The sequence below is a fragment of the Lissotriton helveticus genome, chromosome 8 (genome assembly GCF_964261635.1).
Source record: "Lissotriton helveticus chromosome 8, aLisHel1.1, whole genome shotgun sequence".
NCBI lineage: Eukaryota > Metazoa > Chordata > Amphibia > Caudata > Salamandridae > Lissotriton > Lissotriton helveticus.
In genome coordinates this window covers 844,427,309-844,446,768 of record NC_136069.1, presented here as the reverse complement: position 1 = coordinate 844,446,768, position 19,460 = coordinate 844,427,309, and the positions used below count along the sequence as shown (strand labels likewise).

At 42.0% G+C, this 19,460-nt stretch overlaps 1 protein-coding gene across 1 annotated transcript in view; it reads right to left on the bottom strand.

Annotated features, from left to right (window-relative positions):
* Positions 1-19,460, bottom strand: part of LOC144773807 (collectrin-like) — a 159,649-nt gene that overhangs the window by 53,292 nt on the left and 86,897 nt on the right. Inside the window, exon 3 of the mRNA XM_078658906.1 lies at positions 6,552-6,665. Within this exon, the coding sequence (XP_078515032.1) occupies positions 6,552-6,665 (114 nt within the window). The remainder of the gene's footprint in view (positions 1-6,551; positions 6,666-19,460) is intronic.

Below are 19,460 nucleotides of genomic sequence, written 5' to 3'. Positions count from 1 at the left end.
CCCCTTAAATTTTGTCACGCCACTGGCTTGGCATGTGATGGGGAGTCCTTCCGGCCTTTGTTAACTTAGTTAAAGCATGACTGTTAGGCGCCGCGCACATCCTTCTCTTCTGGGAAACTTTATTTAGTGTAATTGAGAACATTAATGGACTTTAATGCTTTGGTATGGGTGGTGGTCTTGGAGATCTGGATGAACCCCTAAGCCCCTCTCCAGTGGAGGTGTTGAAAATAGATATTTACTTTCTGAAAAGAGCACATAACAGAGTAGCACACAGTCTTTGACTCCCTCACCCTTTAAGGAGGCCAAATGTATTATCTGATGGAATGGAGGGGCTTGCAGAATATTTTGAGATTTGAATTACAATATGGGCCACATTCCTTGCCCCTCTTTTTAAATATTGCTACCAGCTAGGTAAGATTCCCTCCACCTGTTCTGCCAGTATTTTAATTCCACTGTTTAAAAAGGCACCACCCGGGTAACTACCGGCAAATAGCCCTTTTAGACTCAGTTGGGAAAATTGTGCACGCAGTGTCCTGGATCATCTTAATGATTGGGAGCGTGAAGAGAAAAACCTTCCTTTAGAACACGCTGGATTTAGGAAAGACCATTGTACAACAGATAACATTTGCATGTTAAAATTAATTGAAGAGAAGTACACTCTAACTCGCAAGTCACACATATTTGTGGCTTTTATGGATTTTACAACACCTTTCGATAGGATTGATCACCCAATACTTTGAAAAAAACTTCATAAAATGGGAATTCCCCCCACCCTCCTTTTATCTGTTATTATAGCTCTGCACTCTAATACGTGGTCTCAGGTTCTTCTAGGAGGAGATCAAGGCCTCTCTGCCTTAATTGCTACAAAAAATGGCCTGATGTAAGTCTTCCTGCTAGCACCAATTCTCTTATCCCTTTTATGCAGCAGGTTTTCCAGATTGTTTGTCTTCCCAAGAGGGCAATGCACCGAAGATAGGCGGCCGCCCATTACTGTGTCTAATCTATGCGGATGATATTATAATTATAAATCTGATTCCTATAGGGTTGAATAAAAAGTTGATGGCTCTACAAAACTATATGGTGCCACAATAGCTGAAGATAAACACTTCCAAAAGTAAAATTTTGATTTCAAAATATGGAAAGAACAGGAAAGCTTGCAACTTTGTTTGGAGCACATAAGGCTCCGAGAAAATTGAGACTGTAGAGTCCTATCTTTATTTGGGTGAAATGATAGCTGGCAACACCAAGAATAAACCTCACATTGACTATAGTGGCAGTGATCCTCCTGGACCTCAGCGCGGCATTCGACACCGTCAACCACTCTTTGCTGATCCGTAGGCTTAGGGACCTGGGCATTTCTGGGGTTGCCCTGTCGTGGCTCGACTCCTTCCTGAGCGATAGATCTTTCCAGGTGGCGGACGGTGACCTACTCTCCAACAGCACACCAATTCACTGTGGGGTTCCCCAGGGCTCGTCGCTCAGCCCGACCCTTTTTAATGTATATATGTCCCCCCTGGAGAAGATTGTCGCTCCATTTGGGATCAAGCTGCTCACCTACGCTGACGACACTCAGATGGTAGTATCCCTTAACCAGCCTAACCACTCCTCTCCTGATCTCTACACCTGTCTCGGAGAAATTACCAAGTGGATGGATAAATCCCACCTGAAGCTGAACAGTGGAAAAACTGAGATCATGGTTATGGGCAATCAATCTCACTTTTGCCCAGAGTCTCTCTGGCCCCCATGCATGGGTCCCCCTCCAATTCCCAAATGCGCCATCAAAAGCCTTGGGATCTGGCTGGATGAAGGGCTTACCTTCTCCACCCAATCACGGAAAACCGCGGGTATCTGCTATGGCCTCCTACGGACCAGCAGGAAAATTCTTCCCCTGCTCCCCCCTCAGTCCCAAAAACTCCTGATACAGGGATTAATATTGTCCCGCCTGGACTATGGTAACGCCCTGTACCTTGGAGCGCCTAAAAAAGTGATCTCACAACTCCAAGTAGTACAAAAAACGGCTGCACGCCTCCTTACGGGAACGAGCAACCGTTGCTCGGCCAAACCCTCCCTCAGGTCCCTACATTGGCTACCGATCCAAGAAAGAGTGCACTTTAAGGCTCTTTGCACCACCCACAAAATCCTGCATAAAAAGGCCCCTCCTATATTGAAGGATCTCATCACTCCTCACACAACTAACAGAGCACTCCGTTCATCCCACCTCCACCTCACCTCCACACCCAGGATCAAAAAAGCTCGCTCAGGGGGCCGTCGCTTCGCCTACATCGCCTCCAAACTATGGAATTCCCTCCCTCTGAACATTCGGGCCCAACCTGACATCTTTCTCTTTCGGAAACTTCTCAAGACTTGGCTGTTTCCTTAAGACCCCCCTTCCCCCTCTTCTTCTTCTGCACCAGCGCTGGGACGCTTACGGGCAGCCATGCGCTCTACAAATCTGTAATAAATAAAAATAAAATAAAAATAGCTTTTGTAAAGCAATGTCACACGCTAATGGTTTACATAGATTCTATAATGAAATGGGTCGTAGGACTTCTTGCACATGCTGTCTGTTTTCAAAGCAAAGGTCCCGCCAACACTTCTTTATGCTATTGAATCCATTCAAATAGAAGAATGGAGCATCCTTGATAAAATAGAGGGCCAGATTTTACGTAAACTATAAAACTTTAATACTCTGGCCCCAACTCCAGCTATGTGCCTGGAAATGGGTTTGATAAGCTTTTTTTTCTCAGAATTTACCTAGAGTAATTTAGTGGGGATATTTGCTAAAGAATAGCAACTCTAATACAATTAGGGGCTTCCGGAGTCATGAGATCTTTGGTACAAAGGCAGACAAGTATTGGTTTGCATGTGACTTCCCTTCAGCATTAAAATAGTTTCGGAACTCAAAGCATTTATTAAAAGCATTAGCTCAATTACTAGTTTTCAAAGAGATCTCAGGTATTGCTGATTGAAGGAAAGATTAAAGACAATAGTTAACTCTTCTAACCCGAGAGCTGCCCAGAAATATCTATCCTGGGATTTAGATCATGGGGTTCGCAGTTTGTTGATCTTATTCTGTACGAACCTTTTATATTTAAATGATTTAACTGCAAGTTGATCCCCCCCTTGAGCACAGGGAAATACTGTAATTTGTGTAATCTTCGCATCCAGAGCATTGATCATATTCTGTTTGCCAGCCGTACTTCCATAACCCCTATTTCAGTTACGCCCATTGTTTTCACTGAATAACATTAAAACTGTAGTATCAGCTTGTGAGTTCCTCAGTTTTCCAAAGAATGAATTCGTTTTTTTTAAATAAAATAGTCAAGTTTTTAATGTGTTTTAAAATTTGTTTTAAAGTTCAGAGCATTATAATAGTACTATAAACCACTCATACGAATCCCCTATCCTGGATAGGACGTTTTTATGGCAGGAGGCAGGACATTTCTTTCTATCTTATCATATTCTATTCTCAATTTTTATTTAACAACTTTGGCCTAGATAGGGGGACATGGCTCTATCCTTTAGTTACATTTCTCTTTTCTACTTGCAGGCTTGTTTAATCGGTTATATGTTACTCACTTTTTTTCTTGTATTTTAATGAAATTGTATGCATAACTAATTCAATTTATTTGTTGCGGTAAAGGAATTATATTTCTATCCATTTTTCTTTGCATTATCTGTTTTCTGTTGTCTATTCTAGAATACATATATTATTCATAGAATTTTGCACTCAACTGTTGTTGTTAGATTGAATGAGGTTTCTTTTACTTGCAGGTTTGAATAATTTGATTTTATGTTACCCACTTTCTCCTTGTGTACATAATTAATTCTGTTTCCCTGTTGCGGGAAAGACATTTGAACTATTTTAAAATCCAACTGCATTACGACTTTTGTCTTCATCTTTCGTAATATTGGTTCCTTTAGTATCTTTATACAACCTGCAGAATTTTGCACTGCACTGTTGCTGCTAGGGTGAATGAAGTCCCGGTTCTAATTGTATATGCTTTTTATTTTCTTTACTTTAAGTTATATCCTTTGCTGTCCTTATGGCTGAGATTTTGTATGTAGAAATCTGAATTTTCATGAAATGAAGCTGCAATCTTTTTCTCTCTAAAAAAGTTTTTTTTACAAATAACATTTTATGGTAAAGGATTTATATGTGTAATGTAAAATTCTGTTTCATCTTGTGATTTTTCCTGGAATTTTTTAAGTGGACCTCATTTTGAGTTCCTAACCTTAATAAAGAATTGAACTGTGAATTACAAAACTATGTATGGGGTCCTCTGCAAATATCTAGATATGGGTGTTGCCCATTTGCATGTCCCCCCAATCACTGCTTTGTCGTCATTCATTTTACTGCCCAAAGAAGATATTGGTGACACGACGAAAAAATATGCCAATTATGTCACCAGGGAATATGCAGCAACCGTTTTATTAAGATGTATACCCATTGTTTTGTCATAGAATAAATATAGATTACTCTCACCAAATAATAAATGCCCATAATATCATGCCACATTCAAATACGTTCATTATATTACATTATATTAATGTAAGAAAGCGTGCATGCATGTTTTAAGGTATCAATGTGGTCACACGCTTTTTCAAGAGAAATCACATATTAACTCACCATTGTTTCTTTTCTCTATGATCTCCCTTGAAAATGCTGTCTGCCTCTCTCTCCTGCTCTACACGCCTCCTCATAGTGTCTCTCCACTGCCTTGCAGTTGCTCTATCTCTCATCTTATTCATTTCCCTCTCTGTTTCTTCATCTTTCTTGCCCATTTTATCCACTCCCTCGCTGCCTGCCTATTCCCTCTGGTTTTCTTTTCTTTCACCTGCCCTTTTCTTTCACTCTTTATCTATTGTTCTCTCTTTTTTTCCTTCCCTTGGTCTTTCTTTTTCCCTCATCTCCATTTTTTTTCTTACACCGATCACCTCATCCTCTCTTATTCCTGTCTCTCTGTCTTGTCCTCACCTCCTCCCCTCCACTTTGTTCCCACCTTGACCCCTTGATCCAAAAGTGCAATCAACTGTCTGCCACTCTCTTGCCTCTGGCAAAACTACCTCTCTTGGCTTGGCTTGGCCCAGACACAGTGACAGGTACTGAGGAGCCTTTTCGCTGGGCCATACTTTGGCACTTGCAGCTATAAAATTATGTTTTAAGTTTTTACTTTTTACTTTCAGCTTGGGAAAGGCACCAAGATGCTGTTCACTTTACACTCCCAGTCCAGTGAGGGCCTAGTTGGCCCCCCAGGATGTGGAAGCCTGGTGACCGACAGCACCGCAGGTTGCATGGGCCCAGCGTTACTCCCTTGGGCGGGGGGCACATAAACTAAGTGGTTTAGAGCCAGATTGAGAGTTTGGTGGACAGGTTAATCTGTCACAAACATGATAGATATCCCGGCCGCCATTTTACAAATGCCAATGGATACAATGCTTTTGTAATACAACGGACAGGAATCAGAAGCCTGCCATGTTTGTGACAGTTACCGTCCACAGAACTATAAATCAGGCACTTAAGGGCCATTGGCATAATGAAACTTGAGGGAGCCCCCCCGCCGCCGCCCCCCCCTACCGACCCACCACCTACCAATTTGCCCCTGTGCTAAAACATCTGGTATATTTTTGAACTGTGTACTGTGCTGACTGTTCTTCCTACTTTTCTGTTGGGATTTTGCAGGAAAGGCATACAGAAATTGCCTTGAGGCCATAGCAACTCAGTTCTATTATGTTTGAAAAAGTGTTTTTGGTGACAAAACGCTAGTTTGCAGAATGCAACTACATTGATAGTCTGAGCAAAATGGTTCTGTGTGAAATCAGGGGGGCTTAATGTTACGCCACTGTTAATGGCCACAAGTCCTGTGAATAGCTAAATCACAGATCTGGTGATTGTTACATCACTTTTTCTCATGTTCCAAGCACATCTTTGATTCAGAAAAACGTGTACGTTGTAAACCTATTTTGCAATTTGAAAAAAATAATACACATTTCAAAATGAGTTTGAAACACAAGATTAAGTGATTAGGCAGTCTCAAATCCTGTAATCTAGCAATCCGCAGAGTTTGCAAATGATAAATCACATAGTGCATCATATAGCACTAAAAGCCAGAAATGGTTTGATACTAATGTAACTAGGGCCACACTGGCCGTAGCGGACACTAGGAGTTTCCCTGGTGGGCCGGAGTGGTGGGGACCGATGTTGTAACAATGGAGGCTGATTTTGTTACAGGGGGCCGGTTTTGCAGAAGTGCTGCTATAGCGGCCCCTTGTATCAAAAGCGGGAGTGTGCTTCTCCCTGGCACCCCAAATCCCCCCTAAAGCCCCCCCGTTACAGGGGGCCGGTCGGACAGCAACCTGCCAGGGCTGGTTGATGTTACCAGTCCGGCCCTGAATGTAACATATGACATTTAATTGTAGTGGCATTCTTGGCAGTCCCAGTGACAACCTGAAATATTTTCATATCCAGCATATTTTATAACAAACAGTGCTGTAGAGGAGCAGAAATGTATGACATTTGTTTGCAAAAAGTACACGTTAAAATAGATTACCGTATTGCCATTTCAACTTTAGATTCAGGCACAACGGAGGAATCTGTTGTGTTTATGACCACGAACCAAAATGAAATTCTTTTGGTAATATTGCAGAGCTCCACACTGGAGGCACTATAAACAAATAAGGAAAGAAAAACAAAATCAACAATATATATTTTTTCATATTGTGGCATTGACAGTGCTTCAGTGTTGTTTTTCATTTTCAGGAGTCTATGGATATAGTATTGCATCATTTTAAACACATCAATAGAAAATCTAACATTTACTTAGAGGCTGTAAAGAATAGAAAGCCCCATGGTCTCCCTTAATATTTGGGCATTTGTCACTGTAAATTACAATCCCAAAATTCACAATTCTTTTCATTAATGTGTATTTATTTCGGTCGCCACAGACAGTCCATATATCATTTTGTTAAAAAACATAAAACATATAAGAGAACATATAATATTACATACATGAGTATTGCTATACAGCTCAAATAGAAGAGTGCAAGGTCACAACCCAACACTTAGGGTCTTTTTACGAGTACAGCGGTCAATAGGACCACCATATTCATGGTGGCGGTCCAACCACCACCCCATTGCAGGACCACCGAAGTATTAGGAGTGTGGCGGTCAGACCGCCAGAGGACCGTTGCGTCCGCCCGAGATCCAGGATCCTGTGTCCAATGGCACAGCGGTCAGGAGCACTAATATGCTGGGGCACCACCGACCATATTAGGAATTGCCTGTCCAATGCCCTTTTCAAGGGCAGTGAGCCCGACAAGAAAAGGATGGCTAAGAAGTAACTGGCCCCTTGCTACTCCTGGGACCAGGGGTGCATGTGGGATTTGTACCCCCAGTTCCTGCACGGTGTGGCATATATGGAACGCCGTTCAGGAAGGTGCAGTCGCGCTCTGACAGCAGCGGTCTGCATGTTAGGCTCTTTTATTATCCTAGCAGACTGCCACTGTCAGACCGCAGCAGGACTGCCTGCCAGACCAGGATTGAAGTCCTAATCTGGTGGCCAGCAGCACTGTCTGTTGTAGGACCGCTAAAGTCATAATAAGGCCCTTAATCAAAGTGACATATACATTATATTTATTTATGTAACACTGGACTGTTATAAGATTGTTAAGTCCCACTAACCCTTGCGTTAGGACCGCATGTAGCAGGGAGGTGGAGGAGGCGGGCCCCAACAAGCACTCTGAAGCGCCTGGTGCAGCGCAAAACTGACTACACCTTTGCACGTCACAATTACATAACATAAACGTGCACTTAGCACATGTTTCGCATGTGGTCTAACAACATTAAAATAAATAAGGGTTGCCCTTAACATTTATTACTAGAGTGCATTCACTGTAGGATAAGCGAATGCCTTTATATTGTGAGCCTTAACTGTATTAAATGATATCCTTTGCAGACTTGATGAATAAACCATCCTTACTTAGTAGACATGCGCTCATTATAAAACTAAATCGATTTACATAATGTGTGCCATAATACATTAAATGAGATTTACTGTTTAGATGATTGAATAGAAACCATCCTCACATATGTAACTTGTGATTACTCTGGAAACAACAGAAGTTTATGTAATGTGTCCACTAATGTTACAGGTATATTTCATTTAAATGTATTTCTTAGCCATATTTAAACATGATTATCAAACAATTTTACTGTATGCCACATGTAAAATAAATCTAATGTACTGCCATTTTACATTTATTTGTGTTAGAAATGGCACACCAATATTAAAGGTGCACTCTTGCTTTAACACGTTAAGCTGCCCTAAGTAGGCCTACATTTTCATGTCGCATAAAATACTGTTTTCCATGTTCTGCTTTCATGACTTTCTTGCAGGTATTCACAAGCATTGTTAGTTAGTGATAGAAGGAAGAGCCTGAGAAGAAGACCTTGACAAAAGAACATGGAGAGCCAGAGCGTTAACTGAAAGGCCTATTCAGCATCTTTTATAACCTGGCCTGGTAGCAAAAGGATTGTGTAATTCCTGTGTTTAGTGTGGAATCATTTGCTAATTTTGCAGTCTACACTGTGAGAATGGAAAAGGACAATGGAACCCATAATGATGCATACATCAGGTGTGTGTTTGTAAAGAGACTCTTGTGCAGAACGCTTTCAGAACCTTTCCAGACCTTTTGAGGGCACATTTCCTTTGACTTTGAGAGGTTTAGACCTCTATGCCTATCACCTTTAATTCTTGAAGAGTGTAGCTTAGACTAATACTTACTTCCCAGACCCAAGAAGACTCTTGACCAAGCTTCTGGAATGCTGAAACCTTCTCTTACTTCCTATACTTCTTTTTTCCCATTTCCTGTACTTCCTTAGATTTTACCAAATGTTCTGCAGTTTCCTGAATGTTATGATCCTTCAGGTTCAAATCCATCTCCTTAGCTTGAACTGTAATTTAAGTGATTCTAGATTTACATATGTATAGACAAGAACATCTGAGACTCTTCTCTGAGCATCAGATACTACTGCTAATCTTTTGTATTGCTGTGACTGAGCTCCTTATTTATTTATTTATTTATTTTATTTATAAAGTTTTATATAGCGCGAACAAGATCCCAAAGTATATCAGAGCACTTTACAAAAGGATGGAAGGAAGGTAATAAATGCAGTCACAACGTCAGTTACGAGTAAAAACAAGAATAATCGTATAATTGCACTACGAATGGGTCAAAGGAGAGTAATACAATGAACAGGAAAATATCAAACTATAGGGGTCAAATACGATGCGTTAAAGAAGAGCAATATCCAATGATGGTCAAGTGGTTGTAGGGCCAATGGTGTTGAGCAGGTGAGCCTAGCCGCATTAAGGTAGGAATTTGTTCATTAGAAATCTTTGACTTCTAGTTTGAAGTCAGTTGTTGAGAAGATTCTGTGTACTTCTGGTGGCAGAGAGTTCCAAATCTTTGGAGCGGCGCTGGAGAAGGCTCGGTGGCAAGTTCTCTTTTTGTTAAAGATTTGCGGGTTCAGGAGGAAAGTGTTAGCACTTCTTGAGGCTCTACCACCACAGGCTAATTCAAACTTTTGCGCTAGATACCTGGGGGTTTTGAAGTGAAGGACGTTGTGCGCCAGAACTGCAATCTTTAACTGGATTTGAGCTTTGAAGGGCAACCATTTGAGAGATTTTAGGACTGGGGATATATGCACATTTCGTTTGGTACCTGTAACCAGTCTAGCCGCAGAGTTCAGTGATGCCCTTAGAGGAGCCCGTGTGAGTTTGGGGAGGCCACAGAGCGTAGAGCTGCCATAGTCTAATCTCGGTAAGACAAGCGCTTGGACCACATGTTTGAAATCAAGTTGCGGAAGGAATGGTTTCATTTTTCTAAGTGTCCTCATCAAGTGATTTGTTCCCTTACACACATTGCTGATATGATTTTTCATGTTTAGGTGCTTGTCCAGGGTGATTACAAGAGATTTGGCTGAGTTTATAATGTAGGGGGTGCAGTTGAAAGCCATGAGGTGATTCAACCAAAGGTTTGGCTTAGGGATGTGGGTCGGAGGCGAGATGAGAAGGAATTCAGTTTTGGAGGTGTTGAGCAGGAGATGGTTCTCAGTTAACCAATTTTGAGTAGATGTTCGGGTAGTGTTCAGTGAGATGATGTTATCCGGGGCGGGGATTTTTTAATAAAGTTGCATACCGTCCGCATACATAGGGAAGAGAATGTTCATGGAATCTAGCTAATGGTTCAAGGAAAAGGTTGAAGAGTATGGGAGATAGGATGGACCCTTGGGCTACCCCCATGATATCTGGGAAGGGTTGTGAGAGAGAGTGGTTCGCCTTGACTTTTTGTGATCTGTGGTGGAGGAAGGACGAGAACCATTGTAATACCCGACCAGAGAAACCCATCTTGTTCTTCAGGATGGATAGGAGATTGTCGTAATTGACCGTGTTGAATTTGGAGGAAAAGTCAAGGAAGATTAGGAGGCATGATTCGTTTTGGTCAAGCATTTTTAAAATTTCATCCATAACATGAGTCAGCGCCGATTCAGTACTGTGCCCATTCTGAAAACCAGATTGATGCTGGTCAAGGAGTTGGAAATTCTCAATGTGTGCACAAAGTTGGGATTATTCGCATTATTCTAGTAGTTTGGCTAGGGTGGGAATGTTGGAGTTAGGGCAAAAGTTATTGAGGTCGGCACTATCTGCGTTAGTCTTTTTTTGTATAAGTGATACCTGAGCTGCTTTTAAGCAGTCTGGGATCATTGCTTGTGACAGTGAAGCATTTCCAATCCTTGTCCAGGTAGAGATGTGAGCATTCTTGATTTCTTTGAAGATGGCTGGGGGCAAGGGGTCGTTGAAGTGGTTAGAAGGGTTGATATTTTGGAGACTCTTGTTGATGTCTTGTTCACTGAATGGGGTAAAGGTGTCCCATGATGCATTGTTCTTTGTGTTCGTACTGATAGGTTTGCAGTTTTCTATGAGATCAAAGGGTGGTGCACAGGGATGGCAGTAGAGGCTTCGTAGAGGGGAGCTCAATGGAGATGGGTCTTGATTTCTCAGTGAAGAAGACCGCCAATTCGCGACAAGTGGGTGGGCTGCCTTCAGAAGCCGAGTTATTTGGAGCTACCACTGATTGCTGCTTCACCAATTCGAAAACTTTCTTGGGGCAGTTGGCAACTTGATCCAGTTAGTGTCTGAAATATTCTGCCTTAGTGGTCTTGATTTGTTTGTTGTAGATGCTCCTAACATCTCTAAGGAGTTTTAGTTGTTCCGCGGAGGGTTTGGATCTCCAGGCACGTTCAGCAGCCCTAAGGTTGCGGCATTCCGTATTTAAGTTGTCGTTGTACCACGGTTTAGATCTTTTTGTACAGGCATTTTTTTGTTGGAGTGGTGCAATGTCATTCATGATTTTAGAGATGGTAGAGTTGTAGGAATTGGTGAGTAACTGTTCCACGACCAGGTCAGTTTGGGACGAGAGGGCAGATTTACAGTGGACTGCTAGTTCATCTGGATTTATTGATCTGAGGTCCCTTTTCCATATACTTGATTTCGTTGGTTGAGCCTTCCTCAAAGAAACCTTCCTGTTAATATAAAAGAGGATGCTATGGTGGTCAGACCATCGCAGGGGGTAATGGAGTCCAATGTGATGGTCTGTTCTTTTGAGATGATAAGGTCTAGAATTTCTCCTTTATTAGGAGTTGGTTGGTAGAAGACCACCAGTTCGTCACAAGAGGGTGCTTGTTTGTTTTGTACTGGTACTGCAAAACATCTTTAGAAGATTGGGTTTCCTATGTGTTATTCTGTATCTTTACAGCATTCTGCTGAGAGGTGTGTACCTTAACTTGATTCTAATTGGTAATAAACCCTCTTAGCGACAGTCATTGGTTCCTGGTCTTTATTGTGTAGCAAATGGGCTACCCTGTAATTGAAATTTGATTGATGTAATATTAAGTCCCATCACCTTGCAGTCAGGAAGAAAGGTCGATCGGAGAACCAATAGTAAGAGGATTGGTCACAAACGCTGCATCACGCCCATGAGAGTCATGCTGCAAAGGATACCCTGGAATGGGGCTGGAGACTACATGTCCAACTAAGCCTCATGCCAGGACCACATGCTGCAGAGGAGGAGGAGACAGGCCCCAACAAGGGTACTGCGCAGAACATATGTACCACGCACCAGTAAAGCCCAGCCAAGCCATATACCCATCTGCATCCAGAGGAGCCCAGAGGAGGCTTGGCTGGGCCATCCCCTTGGCCCCATTTCCCTGGCATCTTTTTGAATTGGTGAGACTTTTGCCACTTGACAAGATTCTTGGACATTCTTAATATGTCTTAAAGAACAAATAATTTTTAAGGCTGCGCATAAACTTGATGTGTTAGGTTTGCCGGTTAAACACTGAAGCAGTGGACTATTATTATTGGAAAAGCCCCAGTGCTCCCTCGAACGCAGTTTTAGAAACTACAAATGGGTAAAAGGAAGGCAGTAAACATCCCTCAGGCCACAGTCAGATCAATAAAAGCCTGCCAAACACTCATCGGAAATCTGCACCCTGAGGGAAACCGACAATTGTACCACAAAACCGGTTAGTAAGCCCTAAATACGTGCACAATATATTAAAAAATGAGGCATCTAACTTCAAAACCAATTGCCCTATGCCACCCTTGATGAACAATTTATCAGGGGTAAGGTAGGGACGAAGGAACGGACCTAATCCTGCTCCATAAGGCCGTAGTCCCATGGAGTCAGTCAGTCAGTCAATTTACTTTATTCAATGCATACATTATAAAAGTACAGTAAAAAACATCTGTACATAATACACATGTGCTGAGTCAAGCAGGAATGGGGACAATGAAAGGGAAAGATTCACTACCACAGCCATCATAGCAATCAATGGCTAAGGGTCTTATTATGACTTTGGCGGTGTGGGAGTGGGCCGCCACGCTGCAATCCCGCTCCCACATCCCCACGTTGCCGTCCCATTCCCACACCGCCAAAGTAAAAACAGACCAGCCATCAGATCACAACTTTTTATTTTACTGGCAGACAGTTCTTTGGCATTCCCACAGTGGTGCCTTTGAAATAGGCACCACAATGGGAATGTCAAAGCATGTTTCTACACGGACGTTGTGCATTTCATTCACTGCCAGAACATGGCAGTGCATGCAGACGGAGGCACAAATGTGCCCCCCTACATGCACTCCATGGTGCAGAGGCACAAGGGGGCCCTGTAGGGCCGCCTTTGCTTCCTCATCACCATACTGTTCATGGTGGTCGCACAGCCCTGAAGAGTGTGGGAGTGAGGAAACTCCTAATATGCTTGGCAGTGCGGCAGCAACACTGCCAGCATATTAGGGGCCTCAGGCTGCTGCACCACCACCTGGGATTGTGTATCCCTAGTGGCAGCAGCGGTCCTGTGGTGGTCAAAGTGCCACAGTCCTAATACGGTGGGTGGACCTCAACCACAGCTTTGGCTGTCTATTGGACTACTGAACTCGTAATAAGGCCCTTAGAATAGTAAACGATCTGATAGCTGAAATTATGGAGTTTAAGATATTGATCGCAACACTCACAAAGAAGGTGGCTGATTCATCAATAAATAGTGTAATAAAAACTGATGGGAGAGGTCACACATGAAGGACTAAAACTCATTTTTTAGGTGTCAATACCATTATTAAGTTAGGAGCCTACCTTTTGTATTGCAAAGGGCAAGATTATTTTTAGTCATGCTGTGCCTTCAGTTACAGGTTATCCCTAAGGCGGATATTTTATTGCGTTAGTAGAGCAAGCTACCCAGTTAGGAATAACTACAGCACCGCAAGCACCATGTATGCTGGTTACACTTTGCCTTATTGTAGTTTATTTTATTTTATTTGGGGTTTTGTAAACCATATCTAACCCCACTGTAGTTGCCTTATAAAGCTTTGATAATAACAGAAACCTGTTGTAAAAGGACCAGTTGATTTTCCGACAAGTATGAAGAATACATGCTGTCAATTATGACACAAAATAATGAAAAAGCATTAGAAAGCAAACGTCTGAACAATACTGGGTGAGGAAGATAAAGCCAGTTTTAGAAGTTGTAGAATGTTTGATAAAATTGAAAAGGAATTTAATGAAAATGTCTGGATTATTCAAATAGAAAAGTAAAAAGCTGGGTCTTTAAGGATCTTCTCAATTTGAGGTAGCCATTGACTGTGAGGTAATTAGGCCATGCAGATTCCTCTATTGCTCTCTTCCTCTCCTAGGAGAAATGTAATCTCACGCAAATGGGTTTGTTGTCTAGGGGGAGTCTTTCAACTACTTGCTGGCCAGGAGGATATACGTGGCCCAGAAGGGTAGTACAAACCTGAATATCGTTAAGGAATGATACAGTAAAATACTGTAAAATCTGTAGTTTATAAAGGAGTGCAAATATGGGTAAAGGAATTTATATTTTCACCATCGAACTTTTTGAACATAATAAAAGAGACTTTGGGGCAGATGTACAAAGAAAAGAGACTTTGGGGCAGATGTACAAAGCATTTTTCTGGTAGCAACTGTCCAAATTTGCAGAATTGTGCCATTTGAGACAGTAAAAATGTTTTTTTAAATGTACAAAATTCAAAATGCAATTCGAATTTAGCATTTACAATCCTGTATTTGGCAGGGGTGTGTTTAGGATGTCCCTTCCAAATACCGAATTGGTATGATATGTATTACTGTTTTGCGACCGAATTCCGGTCACATAACAGTAATGCTATACCACCAGTTTAACACTGGGGGTAAACCATTCGCAAAGGCGTCACATGGGGCCCCTTCCCCTTTGAGAATGTAAATACAAATATTTTTTACCAGCGGGCAGTGGTCCCACTAACCCTTTTTCTTTTCTCTGTGTTTAGCCAAAGTAACGTTAATGTTTTGGTGCTACTGGCACCTACATTGAGAATATGGTGAAGCACTACAGCCTCACAGTAATGCACTATAGACTCACACAATAATCTAAATGAAATGGGAATAATTCATATTGCATGCCCAGTTAAAGTATAAGACCTGCATAGGCCATAAACTATTTACTGATGGTCAAATCTGTGATAGGCTAATTGTGGGCAGAGACCAAGCTGAGTTAGATAGTAGTCCCACTCACCGACACGTGTGCAAACAATGTAAATACATGTTCGCTTTAAACCAGCACATAAGCCTCCTACCCCAGCTGTATTGCAGTGGACCTTTTTTAGAAGGCAGGCACCATTGGTTAATGGTTAGTACTCAATTACATGCTACCAGAAGCTTACAGTGATTAAGACTCAATTAATGGCATTTACTTACAGAAAAGGTAAAAAACAGAGATCCAAAAGTTGGTCAGAACCCACTTTCTCACAGGTATGGTACTACAATAGCATACAAAACATATTGTATACAAAAAAATGTATCCCATTTGAGATAATAATAGACAATTTCAACTGAACGGGCCAATGTTTCTGTAAAGAGCACTTAGTATAAGATATTCGGTCCAACTTTATTTCTGATAATGATATTCTGATATACACACTGTCAGCCCATATTCAGTTGGGGGGCACAGGGTTCACAGAGAACTCCCACATTAATGACCACAATTTTGGCATCCATCGGAACATAAAAATAACAAGCAGAAACCCTTTTGGTTTGGAATTATCACCGAAAATAAGAACCCTCAAGATAAAGATGATAGCCTTGAAGAAGTTGAGGAGTAATCTCATGTAACAGCGACAAAACACATGTTGGCTAAGAATCAGAAAAAGTGAAGTGCAGAATGGCCCACTTACTTTTGTTATTAGCATACGTGTGCAGAGGATTAGCATTTTTTAAATTAGCTGTATTGGAAAATTCCTACATACTGTGCAGTGGACGGATGAAGGGTGGAGGAATTATGTGGTAGAGATGCCGACCTTTTAGAACACTCCACCTTCACTTCCAAACCCCTGCACAAGGACTATACTCTGAGAAGAAAGACCAGCCTCCTGATGAACCCTTGCAAAGACTTGTACTTTTCAGGACTCTCTTGGACTTTTACAACAAGAGCAAGTGGAATTAGCCTCCCTACTGTATCTGGAACACATTAGAGGGTTGACTCTCTGGGGGCATTGGAGTAGAGGGTGCCCCTAAAACATATAGAGACTGTCTTGTGGAGGGTACACATGGTGGGCGATTCTGTGACTCCTCCTGGATACATAGTTGCTCTGACATTTGTCAGGAAGGTGTGGAACCTGGGGAGTGCAGGCAGCCAGTTTAACCTTCAGGGTAGTGGGGTGCTGCTGAACAAAGACCCCAGGCCAAGACGGTTACCAGGAACCTAGGCAGAAGAGCAGGTCTTGGGTTCAGTTATGCTTTCTGCATCACTGAACTAAAGGAGGGTCAGTGCTCTGGGGTATAACTTCGGATGAGCCCTTTGCACTTGTTTCCCAGAGAGAGCCAGAGCTGTGGGGAAGAACAGTGTGACCCTGTGTTGGCTCCCTGTGCCTATGTCTAGTGTCAAAGTCAAAAGAACTTTATTCGAATGTTCATAGTAACATCCATAAAAGCACATTTCAATAAAATACAATTAATGCATATAATTCATATATTACTAAAAATCTCATGAAGTAAAAGTTTATAGGCAGACTACACAATAAAAAAAACTTTTAAATAGTTAAACTTATTAAAGGAAAAACTCTCGACAAAAACACAATTATCCCTCCATGCTTTTCCTGAATTTGATCGCAAGTTTTAAAAAACTACATACAAACAAAGTGCAATCACTACTTAGTAGTTGGAGATAATAAAGTGCTGGTCGAATTTGTGCAAATTTCAGCTGTTTGAGTATTGGGTTTAGGTATAATTTCCGTGGTACCAAATAAAAAGGGCAGATGAATAAAAAGTGTGCCAAATCTTGCGGAGACTTATCGTCGCAGCCGCAAGCTGGCAACACTTGGCCTCGATGGGCCCCCATTGGTACTGCCAGTAGAAGATGAAATAAGTCTAGGCGGAACCTCGAGAGCAAAAAGCGGTCATAGCCTGACAGGGGCCATGACAGGTACGGTTCCATGTGCACAGAGGTTTTTACAAGTACATGTTTCCGTACACTGTCTTTCTTTAATTCGGCCTCCTCCCGGGCTAAGTACCTAAGAGAAATAAATGACTTCTTCACAGAGGTAACATCAGATTTTCTAGTAAATTCTGGGGTTACAAAAAGGTCAGGACGCCCTAGTTCAGTTAAACATTTTCTAATATATTTAAGCCAGGGGACTTTAGATCCATTTTCCCAGGTTATTGCTTCTTTTAGAATTTGTTGGGTAAGGGGTATTTCAGTATTTACCCAGCAGTTTAGCCAACATAGTATAGGATTAACGGCTAAACTGTCGCTTAGGTATGGCATACCCAGTTCTTCATGGACAGAGAAGTTACCAGTGCCCCTTGGTACCCTCAGAACACGTTTTAGGAAGTTATTTTCTGTAACTTCCAGACCTCTGGAAGAAGTAAATCCCCATAACTCACTGCCATAACACGCAATAGATATACTTTTTGCTTTGTACAATTGGAGCATTGCAGCCACTGGGGAATTTCCCATTTTTCTTGCAAAATCAAGTATGGCTGCATTAGCCCTTGTTACCTCTCCTATTTTCCTCTGTACAGCAGGTCCCCAATTTAACTGATGGTCCAAAAGGACACCCAGATAGGAGAATGTCTTGGAATTTTTTCCCCATTAACATTAAAGGTATTTGATTTTTTATACCCCAAGCCTGCCTTCATGACATAGGACTTTGAGTTGTTAATATTCAAGTCCCGTGAGTACATGAAGTCGTGAAATGCTTTTAACAGGGTTTGTAGGCCTGCTGCAGTCCTGGAAATCAGGGCTGCGTCGTCCGCATAGAGCAGTACCGGCAACCCTTTCCGGCCTACATAGGGGTAGTCGACTCCCGTGTCTAAGAGGTACTGTTCTAAGTCATTGATGGACAGGTTGAAGAGGAATGGGGCTAGAATACACCCTTGGCGAACGCCCCGATGTATTCCAAATTCCCTTGTTACTTTTAAATCTTGTGTATATCTGACATTTGCTCGTGTGTCAGAATTCATGTCTGCTAAGAAATTAATCAAATTATGCTCTATGCCCATTTTTGACATGACATCCCATAATCTACCTCAGTCTACACAGTCGAAAGCCGACGATAGATCCATGAATGCCATGTGGATTGTACCTTCTCTGGCCATAGTATATTTCCCTATAATCATGTACAGGTTCAGGCACTAGGTAATCGTTGAATGACCAGGCCTGAAGCCATATTGAATTGGGGAAATTATATTATTTTCATCTGCCCAAGTTTTTAATCTATTTAAAATTACGCCCCCTACCACTTTTGCTATGGAATTGATTAAAGATATTGGTCTGTAGCAAAGTGGGCTACTGCGATCTCCTTTTTTAAATACAGGTATTATGGTAGAAATCCCCCATGACGTTGGGCAGCCAGATGACGCCGCCGCATTGATTACAGCGGTAAGGACTGGGGCCCAAAGTGATGGCCGGGATTTAAAGAGATCTGGGGGAAGGCCATCAGGCCCAGGGGCCTTGTTACAAGTCAGGCCTTGAATACCTATTACAATCTCATTAGCTGTAAAGTGCAAAAAGTTCTCCATAGGAGTAATAAAAGAATATTCTGCCTGGGGCTTATTACTTTTAAAGATGGCGCTAAAGTAAGTAACCCAGTCTTCCTCAGGAATATTTGTACCAAGGGCCAAGTTACTTGGGTCATCAAACAAAGGTTTGTTGATGATTTCCCAGAACCTGGCACTATTACCCAGGATTTTCGGGTCTAAGAGAGACTCCCAAGTACTTGCCTTAACCTCTTTTTTCCGTGTTGCGAGGCATTTTTTATATTGTATACGCATGGCTTTGATACAGGCCGGGTCTCTAGGTCTAGCTTTTACGGCTGTCTTAAGGTCTCTGTTGGCCTTAGAGCAAGAGTGGTCAAACCATTTTGGGTTGTCGCCAATACGCCCTTTTGCTCGCACCGTTAACAAAGATCCCACTGTTGCAACGACCCCCTCAAAAGCAGACAAAGTTTGACCAGGAGATGATGTAGGTGACACACAGATTGACAAATCAAGACTACAAAGGTTATTTATCAATGTATACAAGTTATCACAGTCCACCATAGTCCATTTTAGTCGGCGCTTTCCATTTATAGATTTTATAGTTCCACAGCTTTTACTGTTCTTTCGCAATTCAAGAATGCCTCCATCAACATTGATGGAAATCGGGTTATGATCAGCTATGGGCATTCCATTGAATGCGGAAATCCGAAACAAAATTCGCAAGATCCGTGGATAATAGAATATGGTCTATATATGAACCATTTAAGTTGCCTTTATACGTAGGGACTTGGAAGAGTGTATGCTCCGCTGTCTCAGACATAGCAGCAACTAGATTGTGTTTATCCATCATGTTGTTAAGCTGTGTTCCGCGC